Source organism: Sinocyclocheilus anshuiensis, unplaced genomic scaffold (assembly GCF_001515605.1).
Source record: "Sinocyclocheilus anshuiensis isolate Anshui unplaced genomic scaffold, SAMN03320099.WGS_v1.1 scaffold218, whole genome shotgun sequence".
NCBI lineage: Eukaryota > Metazoa > Chordata > Actinopteri > Cypriniformes > Cyprinidae > Sinocyclocheilus > Sinocyclocheilus anshuiensis.
In genome coordinates, this window is record NW_015547665.1 from 399,379 (window position 1) to 417,411 (window position 18,033).

At 35.9% G+C, this 18,033-nt stretch overlaps 1 protein-coding gene across 2 annotated transcripts; it reads left to right on the plus strand.

Moving 5' to 3' along the window:
- The first annotated feature begins 775 nt into the window (after window positions 1-775).
- LOC107702527 (serine/threonine-protein kinase/endoribonuclease IRE1-like) lies at window positions 776-16,520 on the plus strand. 2 transcript variants are annotated; one of them, XM_016504874.1, is made up of 22 exons: window positions 776-1,138; window positions 3,043-3,160; window positions 3,381-3,414; window positions 4,155-4,227; window positions 4,304-4,376; window positions 4,670-4,792; window positions 5,235-5,339; window positions 5,451-5,718; window positions 5,931-6,009; window positions 6,086-6,239; window positions 6,762-6,889; window positions 7,337-7,465; window positions 8,158-8,377; window positions 8,685-8,775; window positions 11,461-11,650; window positions 12,739-12,838; window positions 13,044-13,243; window positions 13,392-13,539; window positions 14,001-14,128; window positions 14,203-14,326; window positions 14,496-14,563; window positions 14,889-16,520. In XM_016504874.1, exons 1-22 carry the CDS (start codon window positions 1,079-1,081, stop codon window positions 15,060-15,062), a joined length of 2,787 nt encoding a protein of 928 aa, XP_016360360.1. In that variant the 5' UTR covers window positions 776-1,078; the 3' UTR covers window positions 15,063-16,520. The 2 variants fall into 2 exon arrangements, with proteins under 2 accessions (XP_016360360.1, XP_016360361.1); XM_016504875.1 differs by lacking the exons at window positions 8,158-8,377; window positions 8,685-8,775 and adding exons at window positions 9,956-10,175; window positions 11,280-11,370.
- The last annotated feature ends 1,513 nt before the right edge of the window (window positions 16,521-18,033 follow it).

Sequence of the window (18,033 nt, forward strand, 5' to 3'; positions counted from 1 at the left end):
TGTGTTTGTGTGTGTGTGTGTGTGTGTGTGTGTGTGTGTGTGTGTGTGTGTGTGTGTGTGAAATATTCATGAACTGCGGGTTCCTTCTAAAATCATTTGGTGGCCTTGACGCTAAAAATCTTGCACAAGGGGGCAGCAAAGCTAATGGTATGCTAATGGTATATTTTCATACATTTTGAGGTAATTCACAAAATTGTATTAAAACACATTTAAGTACATCCTTGTTTTATTTATTTATTTGAATTTTTTGTTTATTCATTTAGTTATTTTTCCATAGTATGCGTATGTGTCTACATAGACACTGAATTTCATAAAGCTACGTTAATATTCACTGGAGTAAAGAGTGACAACTAGCCCAGGTCCCCCCTATATTACATTATCAATCTATATGTTGCATTCGATGTAGTTATACAGGTCTGCTCGGTATCTGTATAAGTCTTTGTTTTAAATAAAAGGTCATACATGTTTCAGTATGTTGTTTTTCTTCATTTTAATTAAGTAATAATAAAATAGTTTGTTCTGATGGCACTAAAATTGCAGAAAATGTTATTTTGCCCACTTAATAAGCAGAGAGAATATTCTATGTTGAACTTCGAAAGTAAAAGAAAAAGAGACAGAACAGGCCGTGTTGTCATCAATTGTCAGGGCCAAACTGTTATTGTTCCACGTGTTTTAAAATGACATCCAGTTTTCTCGAAACTCCGCCTTTCAACACAGCGCAGCGAGACACTATTGGTCAGACGCGCTGTCAATCAAACAAACATGGCCGTGCCTTCTAGTTTTCTACTGTATGCTCCTTGATTTGAGTGACATCACCGGTTCCGTCCCAACGCGGAAATGTGCAATATTTGTTATTATAATATAGGATCAGTTACCTGGCATGTTGCAGACATATGCTGAACCCTAGCGGTACTGTAAGTGATTGAGTATGCCGCTGTGAAGTTTTTTCCGACACTTTGTGATAATGGCGTTTTGTTGGAGGAGTTTTGAGCCCGTCCGACCTTAGTGTATATTTACTGACACGGACCTAGAACGCCGAAACTACAACCACAGACGGATCTGTCAGATTCAGGGAGAAATGATGGACTGGAGACATTTGCTGCTGTTGTTGTTTAGCTTCGCTGGAATCGTGCCACAGGTAAATACGGGGAAATGAATCTCATGTGTTTACCACTTAATGTTGCTGGTCACCACAGGGAATGCACGGGGACAGGGATATGTGTTGATCTATTTTTGGATAAGCAGAGGCGGGGTGCTCTGGGGTTCTTGGAATGATAATTAAAAAAGTAATAAACAAATAAAACAAGAAAAATAAAAACAATTACCTATTATTATTCTATAATAATATATGATTTTATTATAATTATTAAAGTAATATAATATATAGAGAATGATAATGAATAATGCGTGCGAGTGATTCATTTTGGCGAATCGGTTCATTCGGATGGTTCGTTTGAACGAACCTCTTCAAAAACTCGATTCATAGATTCTTTAGTTATCACTCGCTAGAAGTCCCTCCGCAGCTTTTAATATTCATTTTGTAGTGAAATTGTTGGTGTTTTATTATTAGGGTTTTGATTACTGTAGGTTGCATCTGTATTAAATCTGTGGTAACTGCCATTTTTTAGGAAATTGCATTCTTGGTAAATATTTGTAATGGTATGGTAATATTAAAAAGTACAATTATATAATAATAAAATTACTATTATTTTTCATGATATTCTTAACTGCATTATACCTACCTCACAGTTTTATATCTAAACAAAATGGTCCAGTACAGTCAGAGTGCCATGCCGGCAATTTGTGACTCGTTTCGAACGGGTCATTAAAAATAAAGGGTTCAAAAGACCGACTCTTTCATTAGGTGAGCGATTCTAGCAACAAGTTTGTTGAAGTTGGAAACACAACCCTAATAACTGATTTTTTTTTTCAAAGCTCATTTCAATTTGCGTTTTTACAATAGTGTCACATTACCCGAACCTGAGCACGAGACCTGCATCGGCGCGCGCTTAATAGGCTTTGTACTGGAGAGCTCGCGCAATCCATGACGCATTGTTCCCAGAGCGGGTACCTGCTGTGTGCTATTGCTGTGAATGTGTGAGAAAAGAGTGGTGAGTGTTAAGTTAGGTGATGCTATTAGATAATTTCTTTGAATCACTTACAGGCCCATGTGTTATAATGCTTGACCTGAGGTAATATCACTGTTCTTTATGCCCTCAGGATGAATAATTTGAAATTCAAAATATTGAATCCTCTAAAATAAATAACGATTGTATGCCTTAATGAAATAGCAGCTTAATGTCGTCATCCTACAAGTAAATTTGATACCTTTTGTACTGGTGTTTTTAGTGGATCAAGGCAGTTTTGCAATGTTTCTGAAACATTGTGAACTTTATTATACATTACAGGGTGCACATGGACTCAGTAGGGGGTCAGGTAGATATCTTACTGTAATGAACTAAATATGTGACAAGATTCAAAAATGTTATTCAGAACCATGGCAAAAAAGGAATATGTGAAGTACAATTTTAAAACATGCATAATACAGTTGAGTGATATTGACTCATTCAGACCTTCTCAGTCGTATATTGTCAGGCAGTTTTTTTGGTAAATATAGGAGTGGCGTTAAGAAGAAGGATATCCTGGTTAATAGCCGTTGACTGTCAACCATGCTCTCTAACACAAACACACATGATCCTCTGAAGCTATAGTAGTGAGAACCTCATATAGACATGTTTTTTTCCGTAAATAACATATTTGCTATACCCTCCCCCTGAATCTAACTCTTACAGACATGTTGGAGTACAGACATATTAGATATAAAGCTAAATGTGATTTTAAAAATGCTGGCCTTCACAAGTATAGCCAAATCTGTACACAAACACACACACACACACACACACACACACACACACACACTCATTCTCAAGAGAACACACACTGTGGGTATTTCTGGATACATATCAGGTAGCGATTAGTTTAAAATAATCTGATATCTGCAGTAAGGTGTGTGAAATCGTGTTTTACTGGTTTCTCTTTCAGTGCAAGGGAGGAAGTTCAGTCTCTCTCCCGGAATCTCTGCTCTTTGTTTCTACACTGGATGGAAGTCTGCATGCCGTCAGTAAACAGACAGGAGACATCAAATGGACACTGAAGGAAGGTGTGTGTGTGTCTGCATGCATGTATGTGCATTATGATAAATCATAATAGAAAGAATATTATTATATTGTAGTGCTGTTTTGTAGCATTAATACAAATGTTTAAAGTAAATGGCTTTTTGTTGTTACAAAATTGTTATTCCATGACATATTTTTAATAGTAGTGTAATTGTAGAATTAATATCTGCCAAATAACTTTAATCATTTTACTCTCTCTCTTAGATCCCATCATACAGGTTCCCACCTATTTCCAAGAGTAAGTGTTTAACAGCTTCAGAAACTGAATTAATGTACACTACCATTTGGGCTCATTAAGATTAAAAAAATAATAATAATTTAAAGTCTCTTATGCTCACCAAAAGAAGAAGAAGTATAAATACAGTAAAACAGTAATATTGTGAAATATTATTACTATTTAAAATAAACTTTTTCTATTTTACTTTAAATTTAAAATATATTTAAAAGTGATTGCAAAAATTAATTTTTCATCTGCCATTACTCCAGTCTTCAGTGTCACATAATCAATTTTGAAAACAGTTATGCTGCTTAATATTTGAAATATGACTTGAAACCGTGAAACCATCGTGCATTTTTTTCACCATTCTTTGATGAATAGAAAGTTCAGAAAAACAGCATTTATTTGAAATAGAAATCTTTTTTAACATTATAAATGCTGTTATTGTCACTTTTGATCAGTTTAATGCATCCTTGCTGAATAAATATAATATTAAATAAAATATTAATAAAACAAAAATCAAAAACATCTTACTGACCCCATACGTTAGTGTCTTGATCTTTAATGAAACTGTAATAACTTGCTTTTTTCTCTGAATCAACATTTATTAATGACATCACTTAAGCTATTGGATACTATTACTAATAGCCAAAACCCAATTTATTTATTGTTTTAAAATTGCACTCAGGTCTCACACCATTCTGGTATGTAATGCCCACTCTTTGTGATCCAACTTTAAAGTTATCTGTTTCCTCTCGAAGGCCAGGCTTTTTGCCAGATCCTAACGATGGCAGTCTGTATGTACTAGGAGGCAAGCGCAAAGAGGGTCTGATGGTGAGTGTCATGGGCAGGGGTGCGAGTGTGTTTGTCAGAGTTACAGCTCAGTCATTTATATGAATCTTCTCTGCAGAAACTCCCGTTCACTATTCCAGAACTGGTCCAGTCTTCTCCCTGCAGGAGCTCCGATGGGGTGCTCTACACAGGTAATGTCAAACACATTTATATTTGCTCGTAATATTTTTGGTGAAATCGGTGTTTGATATCTGTATTTTGTGGTAGCGATGGTTTTCTAGGGACATTTTATATGAAAAAAAATTGTGATTTCCAGCTCAGTGTGATCTTTCAGAATTCATGAAAATTAATAAAAGCTTAAAAGTCATGGACATACTAGTTTTGCTGAGCAGTGGGAACCCTGATAGCATGTTCATAAAATGATCTGTGAAAAGCTCCATGCCCTTGTACACTCTCATTTATTGTACTGTGTATATTTTCCCAGGTAAAAAACAGGACACTTGGTTTGTGGTTGATCCTCAGACAGGTGAAAAACAGACGAGTCTGAGCACCTCCTCTTCAGACTCCATTTGCCCCTCTGCCCCTCTGCTGTTCATTGGTCGCACAGGTCCGAACACATATACATAAACCTTGTCTTTGATATATATAATACACACACACACACACACACACACACACACACTCACACACACACACACATTTGTGTGTAAGAAAGTAATACTTTTATTCAGCAAGAATGTGTTTAATTGATCAAAAGTGACAGTAAAGACAAAAATTATAAAAGAAAAATATCAGAATATTTAAAAAAAATGTTCAGAATGATTTCTGAAGGATCATGTGACACTGAAGACTGCTGAATTCAGCTTTGCCATCACAGGAATAAATTACATTTTAAAATATATCAAAATATATTATATTAAAAATATAAATAAAATGTAAAATATATAAAATATAAATTTTTAAATTGTAATAATATTTCACAAAATATCTTACTGACCCCACTCATTTTTGATTGGTTGTGATGCATGTTTCCCTGTGTATGTCTGCAGAATATATGATCACCATGTATGATACGAAGACTCAGGAGCTCCGCTGGAATGCCACCTACAATGACTACTCCGCGCCTCTCTATGATGACAAAAAATATGAGTATAGTAGGTTCCTTACCACGCATGCACAGGCCAGTCTATTGAATTTGTGAATGTGTAAGTATGTTAGGGGTGTTTTTCGATTTCATCAAATTTGCATGTGTCTGTGTTTCACAGAGATGTCACACTTTGCATCCAGTGGGGACGGTCTGGTGGTTACGGTGGATCGGGACACTGGTGAGGTCTTGTGGATGCAGAAGTTTGATTCTCCAGTGGCAGGGTTTTACTTATGGAGTCAGGACAGTCTGCGGCGAGCTCCTCATCTGACAGTCTCAACAGAAACCCTGCGTTATCTGACCTTCACTGCAGAAAACACACAGTCCCACACCATGAAGTGGACCTACCAGTTCACAAAGGAGAACCACAGCACTAAGACTCAGCTAGTGTAAGGCAGTTTTACAGTAGGTTTTCAAAACCTGTTTATTTAAAGGGATAATTCACCACCCCAAAATAATCTGTCATCATTAACTCACCCTTTCATGCCGAACCTGTATGACTTTTTAAAAGGCAATTAACTATGCAACAAGTCAATTGACTACCTTATTATAAAGTATTATTTTAAAGTAATAATGTATTTGTGTGTGCATATTTTGATAGTCCTACTCTCTATGTTGGCAAGACGGACTCTCATCTGTATGCTTCTACCTCTCTTGTGCATCAAGGTGTGGCAATTGTGGTAAGTTCTGCTCTCCATTATTCAAAACCAATAGTAAAACTTACTTCGGATTAACCTTATCCTGTTCCCATTTCAGCCAAAAGGTCTCACTCTTGCACGCATCGAGGGGCCAATCACAGCTGGCGTCACAATGGGTAATGGGCGGCCTGAGTGTGAGATTACACCCAGCACTGATGTGAAATATCCACCAGGAAGCAGCAGCTCCCTGCAGAATCAGTGGCTGCTGATTGGTATGGCCAACTCTTGAACTCTTCAATGCATTTATTTTCGTATATGTGCAGACACTCTAAATTTTGCTCACTTGCATACTTAAATATGTGTACTTCAAGATGAATACATATGCAATGCTGCAACACCCACAGTTTAAGTTCTAGTTCACTAGTTTCAGGACTGAGGTTTGAATATTTGAGAAAAATAAGCCAAAACCATTGGCCTGTGCTCATTGTAAAGTGAAGAGATACAGTACATGCCAATCTGCCCTAAAACTGTTGGCCTAAAGCAGCAATATTTCTCTGTAAATGGATAATGATGTAATTTATTCATTCAAAAACATATATTAATTATATTATATAGAAATTTAAGTTTAATTAAAAACAATGAATATATCACAAATAATTAATTAAAAATATATATTTTATATTATTTGTTATTATATCATTGTCATAAATAAATGGATAAAATGAAAAGAAAGAGCTTTTGCAAATTGCATTTCTTAATGTTCATTCAGTCGGTGTGTGTGTGTGTGTGAGTAGGTCACCATGAAGTCCCTCCTTCGGCTCACACCACCATGTTGAGAGATTTCCCAGAGAATCTGCAGCGCTCTGGTTATGTCATCCCTCCTCAAGGTTCTGGTTCTTCTTTCCGTTCTGCCTCTCACCCTGTGAGTCCAATGCACAGTTGACTCAGAAATTAAAAGTCTGTCATTTATTCACCCTCATGTTGTTCAAAGCCTGCATTATTTAGCCTGCATTTTGTTATTGCTTTTGTGAAAAACACATAAAGTGATATTTTGTATAATGTTTGCACTGCTATTTTCCAAAAACTGTCAAAAAGGTAATACTACCATAAAAATACCATAAGAAGTAATCTATACATAAAAGTACCATAAAAATAATCTATGCAACTTTTGCTTTATATTCCAATTTATAATGTTAATTTGAGAGCTGTACTGTACATTCTTAAACGAAATTGTTAAATAAATTGAGATTTTGAAGACAGCATCTATAGCAATTTTATAATTGGTTGCAGGCCAATGAAAATCTCATGCATGATGAAATTGCAAGCATTCCGAACAGCCAAACACAAACTTGTCATGTTTTGTTTACAGTTGCCACTGGTAACAAAGCCCAGCACTTCCCCCGTGTTGCCAGACTCCTTGACCTCTGACCCCATGACCGTGCTGGTGATGACACTGCTGCTGGGAGCATGGATTGCCTTCCTGCTAACACACAAAAGGGTGTGTAGTAGAGTAAAGCAATAAGCCCCAAGAAGCCGTGGTTTACAGTGAATTTATAACAGCTAAGGGGCGTTGTTAGGCACAACGTGAAGCGGAGTGCCTATAACCCCCTTAGCTGTTATAAATTCACTGTAAAACACGGCTTCACGGGGCTTATTGCTTTTATAAAACGGTTATTTCATATACGTAGTAAGGTTTCACAAAATAAAACAAATAAATAAAGCAGATAAAAGCAAATAAAGTGTAATGATATAAATAGAAATATTATTCTTCCGCCAAACAATGTAGTTCCTCAGAAATGGTTGTGGTTCCAACAAAGTGGTTGCCGAGCAACACACAAATGTAAACAAAGGTGTATGTTTGTAGAGTAATTTACAACAGCTTCGAACTTGGCTCAAGCAATCAGAATCAAGGACCGGAACTATCTGTTTTATAAAGTGTGTTTTGAATGAATTAGTATCAGTATCAGTGTTCCTCTAAAGTAGCCTTCTGATGTTAATGAATATATAATTTATTTATTTATTTAATTTATTTATTATTAATAGTGACACCATCTTAGGTGGATAAATATATAGGTGGATAATATTTATTATATACTTATATGTGTACGTATATTAATATGCATATAAGTATGTATGTATATAATATAAATAAACAAGTATAAAACTGCTTGTTCTTTTCTTTTCGATTAGCCTGTCAGAAAATCCCAGAGATCTGAAGAGCCAGTGGACTCCAACCCTCTGCTGGTGTTGACCAATCAGAGCGCTGCCACAGAGCCCAACACTCCATCCTCAACCTCATCCTTTAACAACAACAGCCATTCAGAGAAGACTAGTTCTGTTGCATCCAATCAAACTCAGCCATTCTCAAGCAAAGACTCCGCCCCAATAACGACAGCTGGCCAATCACAGAGTACAGATACTATTCTATCTATCTCCATATCAACTGTTGAGCCTTATTCATGAAACACAAAAACTAATTTCTGTGTAAATCCAATTAAATCCAAACTATTCTTTTTACAACTGATTATAGAAATGATTTTTTAAGAATTATTTTCCGATTAAGTTCTGCTTATATCTCATGAATGAGGCCCATTGTTTTTTTTTTCTTTTATCTAAATTAGCTTTTTATTTCATTTACAAACCTATATGTTGTTCACTATAATTTAAGCCTTTAGATATTTGTGTTTTTTAAATTGTGATTAACTCATATTCTTCAGGTGATCAGACTGACGTTGTGGAAGTTGGTAAAATCTCTTTCAGTCCTGCCGAGGTGCTGGGCCATGGGACAGAGGGAACCTTTGTGTTCCGGTGGGTTATTATGGATTGTAATAATAGTTTGGTTGGTTGTTCTTTACCTTTAATTCACTGGTATTATACATGCAGGGGTCATTTTGACAGTCGGCGTGTGGCCGTAAAGCGTATTCTTCCGGAGTGTGTGGAGTTTGCAGAGCGAGAGGTTCAGCTCCTCCGTGAATCAGACGAGCATCCCAATGTCATCCGTTACTTCTGCACAGAGCGGGACAGACAGTTCACTTACATTGCCATAGAGCTGTGTGCTGCAACACTCCAGCAGGTGTGTTTCAGTGAATGTGTGTGTATGTGTGTTACAACATGAAAGTTACTCATTTGCCTTTTCACTGTTTCATCGTGATTTGTGAAGTCGATCTACATGAGGCAGTAACATGAGTATTGTATAGTTAGAATTTAAAAGTCAATTGGTGGCAGACAAGGAAATCTGTTCGAAAACAAACTGTTTGTGCATTTAGAGTTAGAGTTAGGCTAGTTGCACAAAAAGTATAGTTTAATATAACATAGTAAAATATAATATACACATTATTTTAGTATTAGTAATATACTATTATAGAATACTATTTATTAATATGTTGAATTAGCTTTTATTTTTATATTTTCAGTTTTAATTTTAAAGTTTTAGTATATTTGTCTTTTTATTAGTTTTTTTTAATACTTTTTAGCTCATATACGTAGTAAGGTTTCACAAAATAAAACAAATAAATAAAGCAGATAAAAGCAAATAAAGTGTAATGATATAAATAGAAATATTATTCTTCCGCCAAACAATGTAGTTCCTCAGAAATGGTTGTGGTTCCAACAAAGTGGTTGCCGAGCAACACACAAATGTAAACAAAGGTGTATGTTTGTAGAGTAATTTACAACAGCTTCGAACTTGGCTCAAGCAATCAGAATCAAGGACCGGAACTATCTGTTTTATAAAGTGTGTTTTGAATGAATTAGTATCAGTATCAGTGTTCCTCTAAAGTAGCCTTCTGATGTTAATGAATATATAATTTATTTATTTATTTAATTTATTTATTATTAATAGTGACACCATCTTAGGTGGATAAATATATAGGTGGATAATATTTATTATATACTTATATGTGTACGTATATTAATATGCATATAAGTATGTATGTATATAATATAAATAAACAAGTATAAAACTGCTTGTTCTTTTCTTTTCGATTAGCCTGTCAGAAAATCCCAGAGATCTGAAGAGCCAGTGGACTCCAACCCTCTGCTGGTGTTGACCAATCAGAGCGCTGCCACAGAGCCCAACACTCCATCCTCAACCTCATCCTTTAACAACAACAGCCATTCAGAGAAGACTAGTTCTGTTGCATCCAATCAAACTCAGCCATTCTCAAGCAAAGACTCCGCCCCAATTACGACAGCTGCTCAGTCGCAAAGTACGGAAACTATTCTACAGGTGCATCTCAATAAATTAGAATGTCGTGGAAAAGTTCATTTATTTCAGTAATTCAACTCAAATTGTGAAACTCGTGTATTAAATAAATTCAATGCACACAGATTGAAGTAGTTTAAGTCTTTGGTTCTTTTAATTGTGATGATTTTGGCTCACATTTAACAAAAACCCACCAATTCACTATCTCAACAAATTAGAATACTTCATGAGACCAATAAAAAAAAACATTTTTAGTGAATTGTTGGCCTTCTGGAAAGTATGTTCATTTACTGTACATGTACTCAATACTTGGTAGGGGCTCCTTTTTTTCCACAACATTCTAATTTATTGAGATGCACCTGTATATCCATATCAACTATTGAACCTTATTCATGAAATACAAAAACAAATTTCTGTGCAAATCCTGTTAAATTCAAACTATTCTTAAAGGCACAATTTGTACAATTTTTTTATTAAAATATCCAAAAACCACTAGAACAATTTTATATATTTTGCTGACTTGTGTACTCACATTATCCAAAATGTTTCGAAGAATGTTTAAATCCAGAGAAATACGCAATTTTAACTAGTGACACGGACCGTGTCCATAGTGTCATTGTGTCAGCGGTCGACTGTGGCATAATAAAAGCTCCGCTGCTTTCGAGCTGTGTCGCGCTCGTTCAGCGGCCTCGTTTCGCTTCAACAGCTTTCAGCCTCACCCTGCTTCATTCTACTATGTTAATAAATCATTAGCTCATCCATGAACATGATTTCTGCCCGAGTCCCGTCGGATTGCATCGGCTGTGGGGATGAAGACGACAACTCCCATGATTCCACACTCAGTCACAGCGTCATCAAACTACGCCTTTGTTTCTTTGTTTATTTTGAATACGCGCCCTCTAGCGGCGAAAAAGTACATATTGTGCCTTTAAGTAAATTGTTGCTTTTTTATGACTGATTATAAGAATTGCATTTCATGAATGAGGCCCATGTTCTTTCCTTTTATCTAAACTAGCAGTTTATTTCATTTACAAACCTGTTTGTTGTTCACTATAATTTAAGCCTTTACTTTGTGTTTTTTAAATTGTGTGTAACTCATATTCTTCAGGTGAACAGCCTGACGTTGTGGAAGTTGGAAAAATCTCTTTCAGTCCTGCTGAGGTGTTGGGCCATGGGACAGAGGGAACCTTTGTGTTCCGGTGGGTTATTATAAGTTGTGATGCTAGTTTTTCACTGGTTTGTTTGGTTGGTTGTTCTTTACCCTTAATTCACTGGTGTTATGGATGCAGGGGTCATTTTGACAGTCGGCGTGTGGCGGTAAAGCGTATCCTTCCAGAGTGCGTGGAGTTTGCAGAGCGAGAGGTTCAGCTCCTCCGTGAATCAGACGAGCATCCCAATGTCATCCGTTACTTCTGCACAGAGCGGGACAGACAGTTCACTTACATTGCCATAGAGCTATGTGCCGCTACACTCCAGCAGGTGTGTTTCAGTGAGTGTGTGTGTGTTTGTAGAACATAACAGTGCTTTTGAATGTGGTACTAGTTTGCTTTCTGCTTTTCACTGTTTTATCGTGATTTGTAAAGTTGGTCTGCACTGGGGCAGGAACATTAGAATTTTATCATTAGAACTGAGAAGTCAACCAGTGGCAGACAAGGTAATCTGCTTGAAAACAAACTGTTTGTGCATTTAGGGTTAGAGTTAGTCAAGTTGCACAAAAAGTATAATGCAGTATAATATACACAATTAACCTTTAACAAAAATGTTAAATGTGTCTTAAAACCATGCAGTATTTTTTTAGTTATTTTAGTATTAGAATATTATCATAGTATTTATTAATATGTTGAATAAGCTTTTTTTTTCAGTTTTAACCTTAGTTTAGGAATTTTGTTTGTTGTTTTTTTCACTTAACACTTCTGAATGTGTTTCTAATTAATCATAATAATTCATCTAATATTTATATTTTATTCTATTTCAGCTTTATTTCAATTAACAAAAACACTTTTTAAGTTTTAGTTTTAGTTAACAATAACAACATTGAAACAATGTAGCCTCAACAAAAATGTTAAATGTGTCTTTAATACATGCAGTGTTTTTTTATTTTAGTATTATTAATACACTTTTTTTTGCCTTATTTTCATTTTAGTTTTAGTAAATTTAATATTTTTTTTCATTTTTATTTCAGCTTTATTTCAGTTAACAAAAATGCTTTTTAAAGTTTTAATTTGACTTAACAATAACATAAATTAGTGAGATTTATGCTTAAAACAGTCTGCCAAGCCAAGTGAAAATACACTTATATTCAAGATGCATTCTCTGACAGATATGCAAAACGCTTCATTTTTAAAGATGGTTTAAGGATTTGGATATTTCTACTAACAAGCAAGACAAAAACTGTGATCACAAATAGGACTTTGGCAATGTGCCACAACTATATTCTTGTAGTGTACTGTATTTTCTAAGTATATAATGACATTTTTAGCATTCAGTTTCATCTGTATAATCAGCTATATAATCACAACTGATTTGTTTCCATGCACTCTGATTGGGTTTTTCTGTTTGGTATGCAGTATGTGGAGGACCCAAGCTGTCCTTACTCAGACCTGAACCCAGTGTCCCTGCTGGACCAGACCATGTGTGGCCTCAATCACCTGCACTCCCTCAACATCGGTGAGTCACTGTTGCCATAGCAACGATTTCAATCATAACTTCCTTCCTGTAACTTCTTAAAAATGCATCACAGTTGCACATGGTAGTATTGCATTGCACCAATGTTTATTAAGTGCTATTAAAGTAATTGGATAGTGACAGTATATATGCATGCAAGCAGACGGACCCACCTTCATTAGTACTTACGTGTCCCTCTCGTGCTCAGTTCACAGGGATTTAAAGCCACGAAATATTTTGCTCTCTCTCCCGGGGGCACTGGGTCGAGTCCGGGCGGTGATCTCAGATTTCGGCTTGTGTAAGAAGCTTCCAGATGGTCGCCATAGTTTCAGCCTACGCTCTGGAATACCAGGGACCGAAGGCTGGATTGCCCCTGAATTACTCATAAATGCTCCAAAAGGGAACCCTGTACGACCAGTAAACATGCATACAAACACACACGTCACATGTTCAGTTTAAAAAACAGATACTGTGGTCAACTGAATTTTAAAAACTCACCAAATAAGATATATTCTGTATAAGTCTGTCTCCTTTCCTTCTATTTTTCTGTCTTTAGACGAGTGCAGTGGATATATTTTCGGCCGGATGTGTGTTTTATTATGTGACGTCCAAAGGACAGCATCCGTTTGGTGACACTCTGCGGCGTCAAGCTAATATCCTCTCTGGAATCTATAACCTTGACCACTTTATGGAGGATATACATGGTTTGTGCATGCATGAATTTTAAGTATATGGATGTGTACTGTCTGTTTAAGAAGTGTCCGGTTTTGTTTAGACACTGTTATCACTGACTTAAAGGCACAATATGTAATTTTCGCCGCTAGAGGGCGCGTATTCAAAATAAATAAAGAAACAAAGGCGTAGTTAGATGACACCGTGACTGGGTGTGGAATCATGGGAGTTGTCATCTTCATCTGAACGAGCGCGACACACGGCTCGAAAGCAGCGGAGCTTTTTTACACAAATGAAGATATATTTGATGAAATCTGAGAGCTTTCTGATCCTGCATGGACAGCAACACAGCTATCACATTCAAGGCCCAGAAAGGTAGTAAGGGCATCGATAAAATAGTCCATGTGACATGTGGTAGTTCCGCTGCTGTCTATGCTGTCTAATCATATTTGAATAACTTATTAATGTTTTATGGCTGTTTTGGTGTTTGTAGAGGATGTGATTGGCAGAGATCTGATTGAGCGGATGATCAGTGCTGAACCAGAGACGCGTCCTTCAGCAGCATCCATCCTCAAACATCCCTTCTTCTGGAGCCCAGAGAAACAGCTGCAGTTCTTTCAGGTGTGTGTTTTTGTGTGTGTGTTTATTGTGTATAGTGAGAAAGTGCAATGCTGAAGTTGTTCTTTTGGCTCTAGGATGTCAGTGACAGAATAGAGAAGGAGCCAGCAGACAGTGCTATAGTGGCCCGTCTGGAGAACTCCGGCAGATCTGTCGTAAGAACCAACTGGAGGATGCACATATCAGCACCACTGCAGGCTGGTAAGCACTGCTACTACTGTACTTTACCATTACAAATAATTGCAATAAAATCTTTCTTTGACAGAAATATTGAATAAAATGTGGAATGTTTTAATGTATATGAAATGAAAAATGTTTCAATTCATGTTTATATTTGCATGCCTAATATAAAACATTTTCCATCTGGCAGATCTTAGAAAGTTTCGTACATATAAAGGAAACTCTGTGAGAGACCTACTTAGAGCGCTGAGAAATAAAGTAAGTGTTTAGAACTTAATGTGTTTTTACATATGCATACAAAAGTCACTAATCACACAAAAAACTATTCATATTGCACTGATAAGATAATATAAAATACACTATCATTCAAAAGGGGTCTGTAAGATTTTTAAAACGTTTTTGAAAGAAGTTTCTTATCAAAATTAAAAAAATATATTAAAAACAGTAATACTTTTTAATGATATTACAATGTAAAATAACTGTTTTGTTTTGATATATTTTAAAATGTAATATAAAATAAAATATAATATAACATAACATAATATAATATACTGCCTAACCTGTCTTCTAATGTTTTTAACAGAAGCATCATTATCATGAGCTCCCACCAGAGGTTCAGACAGCTCTCGGTGAAGTCCCTGATGGCTTCGTGGCATATTTTACCTCCCGTTTCCCCCGGTTACTGCTTCACACGCATTCAGCGCTTAGCATCTGTGCCCCCGAGAGACTCTTTCACCCATACTACCACCATCCATAGAGACATGCTTGTTTGTTCCTGCACTGGACTGGAGAGGAAAAGTAAGATCCTTGAGGACTCAACTAAACACTGTCGATGTAGATTTCTGCACTTCAGAACTGTGAGCACATTTCGTTGTAGAACACTACTGACAAATTTTACCTAAACATCCTACTGGACTTGCTGAGCGAAATTTACCCAGGTTTTTTATGCCTATGCTTTTACAGAAACGAGTTTTGTAGGTCAGATTAACCAAATGAGTTACTGAGTGTATTAATATGGGCTTTTTCAGAGCTGCCATTGTCGCTGCTGGCTTTATGATGTGAACCAAAGAGCAAATAAATAAAAAGACCATATTTTCTGATGAGTTAACATCAGCTAATAGATTGACAAATGTTCTAGCATTTCTGTCAGTTTTATTTTAATTCTGACTTTTAACACAGAAGATTACTGAATTGCCATCCAACTACTTATATTCTTAATAGGTAGAATTTAAATGGTATTAAAGTAAAGTATTTTCATATTAAGGACATTCTTAAAGGATTGTTCACCGCAAAATTCTGTCATCAAACTGTATATTCACCCGCATGTTGTTCCAAACTCATGACTTACTTTCATCCATGGAACACAAAAGGAGAAAGTATTGAAGACTGTGCATTTTTAAATTCGGTTACAATGATTGGGGGCAGAAGTTTTTAAGTTTCTAAAAGGGGTGAAAAATTCTCTATAAATATCATAAATGTGGTCTATCTTGTGCGGGATGTTCCAGGTGTTCTGAAGCCATTCAGTAGCTTTATGTGAGATTATGACTGAGAAAAAAAAACACCGAGAGTGGTCCCGGGGGCCCCCCCTTCGGTAGAAATCGCGTTCCACGGGACTGAGGGTCAAGCTTAGTTACAAGCTTAAAGAATGATAAAAGCCAGCACTACATCCATTGATATTTGCAGAAATATGAAGATCTTTGATAATTAGTGGACTAAAAACAAAAAATGCTAATTTATTATATTAGTCAATTTGTACACCAAGTGTACATGTATATGTATTTGTGTGACTGGGATTGGGATTTTTTTCATTTGATTTTGCTTTGTGTGGTTTGAATCGCAGCTTTGTGCTACGTTTATGGATCTTTTACAGTCCACACATTGCAGCTTCATCCCCATCTCTCAGTGTTACAGCTTCAAGTATTTTACAGCCTGCTGTACACTAGTTTTGTACTGCTAGTTAAAAAAAAAAAAAACTTTTTATAAATGAAGCATTGAGGATTTTTGCCACTGGAAATTCACTCAATTCACTGAATGTGGAAATACTAGTGCCTTCGTTTTTCTACCCAATGGTAATTAAATGTATACTGATTGTTTTGCCAAAAATATCTTTGCAACTATTTGTTACAGTGGCACAGATCCAAAAACTGTTATACTTGATTCAGATTAATGTTGTTGCAGACGTGTTTGTTGTGGAGTTCCATTAAACAAAATACTTATAATTTCAGGTGGTATTGACATTATGTGTTTATTACAAGGTACTTCAAAAAATATCATGCTATTACCATTGTGTATGTGCAAAAACATGGTAGTACCATGGTACTTTTATGTGCCATTTTATAACAGCGTCTACAAAACCCTTCAGACAGTGATATAATCTTGCTTTTTGTTTTGAGCACCAAAAAAAAAAAAACTAAACTGTACTTTTACATTTTTATTGAATTTTTTATTTATTCTATTATTTAGTTTTTATTCTTATTTGCACATGCTGTCTTAACATAAGCTTAAGATACATATGCTTGTGACATCAAGTCATTCCTATAATTCAGAAAACATGCAATATGTTTGGGATTGTTAAGATTTTTAATGATTTTGTCTCTTCTGCTCACCAAGGCTGCTTTTATTAGTTAAACAAATACAATAAAAACAGTAATATTGTGAAATATTACAATTTAAAATAACTTTTCTATTTTAATATATTTTAAAATGTAATTCACTTCTGTGAACGGCAAAGCTGTCATTATTCTAGTCTTCAGGATCACATGATCCTTCAGAAATCATTCTAATAGAAACATTAACAATATTGGAAACAGTCATGCTGCTTAGTAAATTTGTGGTAACGTGGATGTGCTTTTTTCCCAAGATTCTTTGAATAAAAAATTCCAAAGCACAGCATTTATTTGAAATAGAAATATTTTGTAATATTATAAATGTATTGGCGGTCACTTTAAATCAACTTAAAGGGTTAGTTCACCCAAAAATGAAAATTAGCCCACAAATTACTCACCCTCAAGTCATCCTAGGTGTATATGACTTTCTTCTTTCAGACGAATCCAGTCTGAGTTATATTAAAAATTGTCTTTGATCTTTCAAGCTGTTTAATGCCACTCAGCGGGTGTTGCATGCATCAGTCCAAAAGAAGTTAAATAAAAAGCGCCCATCCATTAAAAAAAAAAAAGTGTCTCACATGGCTCCAGGGGGTGAACAAAGGCCTCCTGTAGCGAATTGATGCGTTTTTGTAAGAAACATATCCATATTCAAATAATAATAATCACTTTAATGTAGCTTGCGCCAAAAGTTGTACACAGAAGCAGCTCCGGGGGAATGACGTATGAGGTCAGCGTTGCGCATGTGCCGCTCAGAAGTGACGAACGCGGATGCACAGGGGAAAGATCAAAACAAAACAATGGTCACGAATTAGAAGTACAAAACAAGAATTTGTAAAGAAGAATGTCAGAGGATTTCGATATAAGCCAAGAGGAGACTGGTTTTCCTTTGCTAAAGTAAGGAAACTTTGCTTTCTTTGCTCCTGTTAACAAACGTTGGTTTTCACAACTCACCGGCGCATGCACAACGCTGAACTCATACGTCATCCTCCCTGAGCTGCTTCTCTGTACAACTGTTGGCGCAAGCTACATTAAAAGGGTCATATGATGCTATTTTAAAGATCATTATTTTGTGTATTTGGTGTAACAGAATATGTTGACATGCTTTAATGTTCAAAAAACACA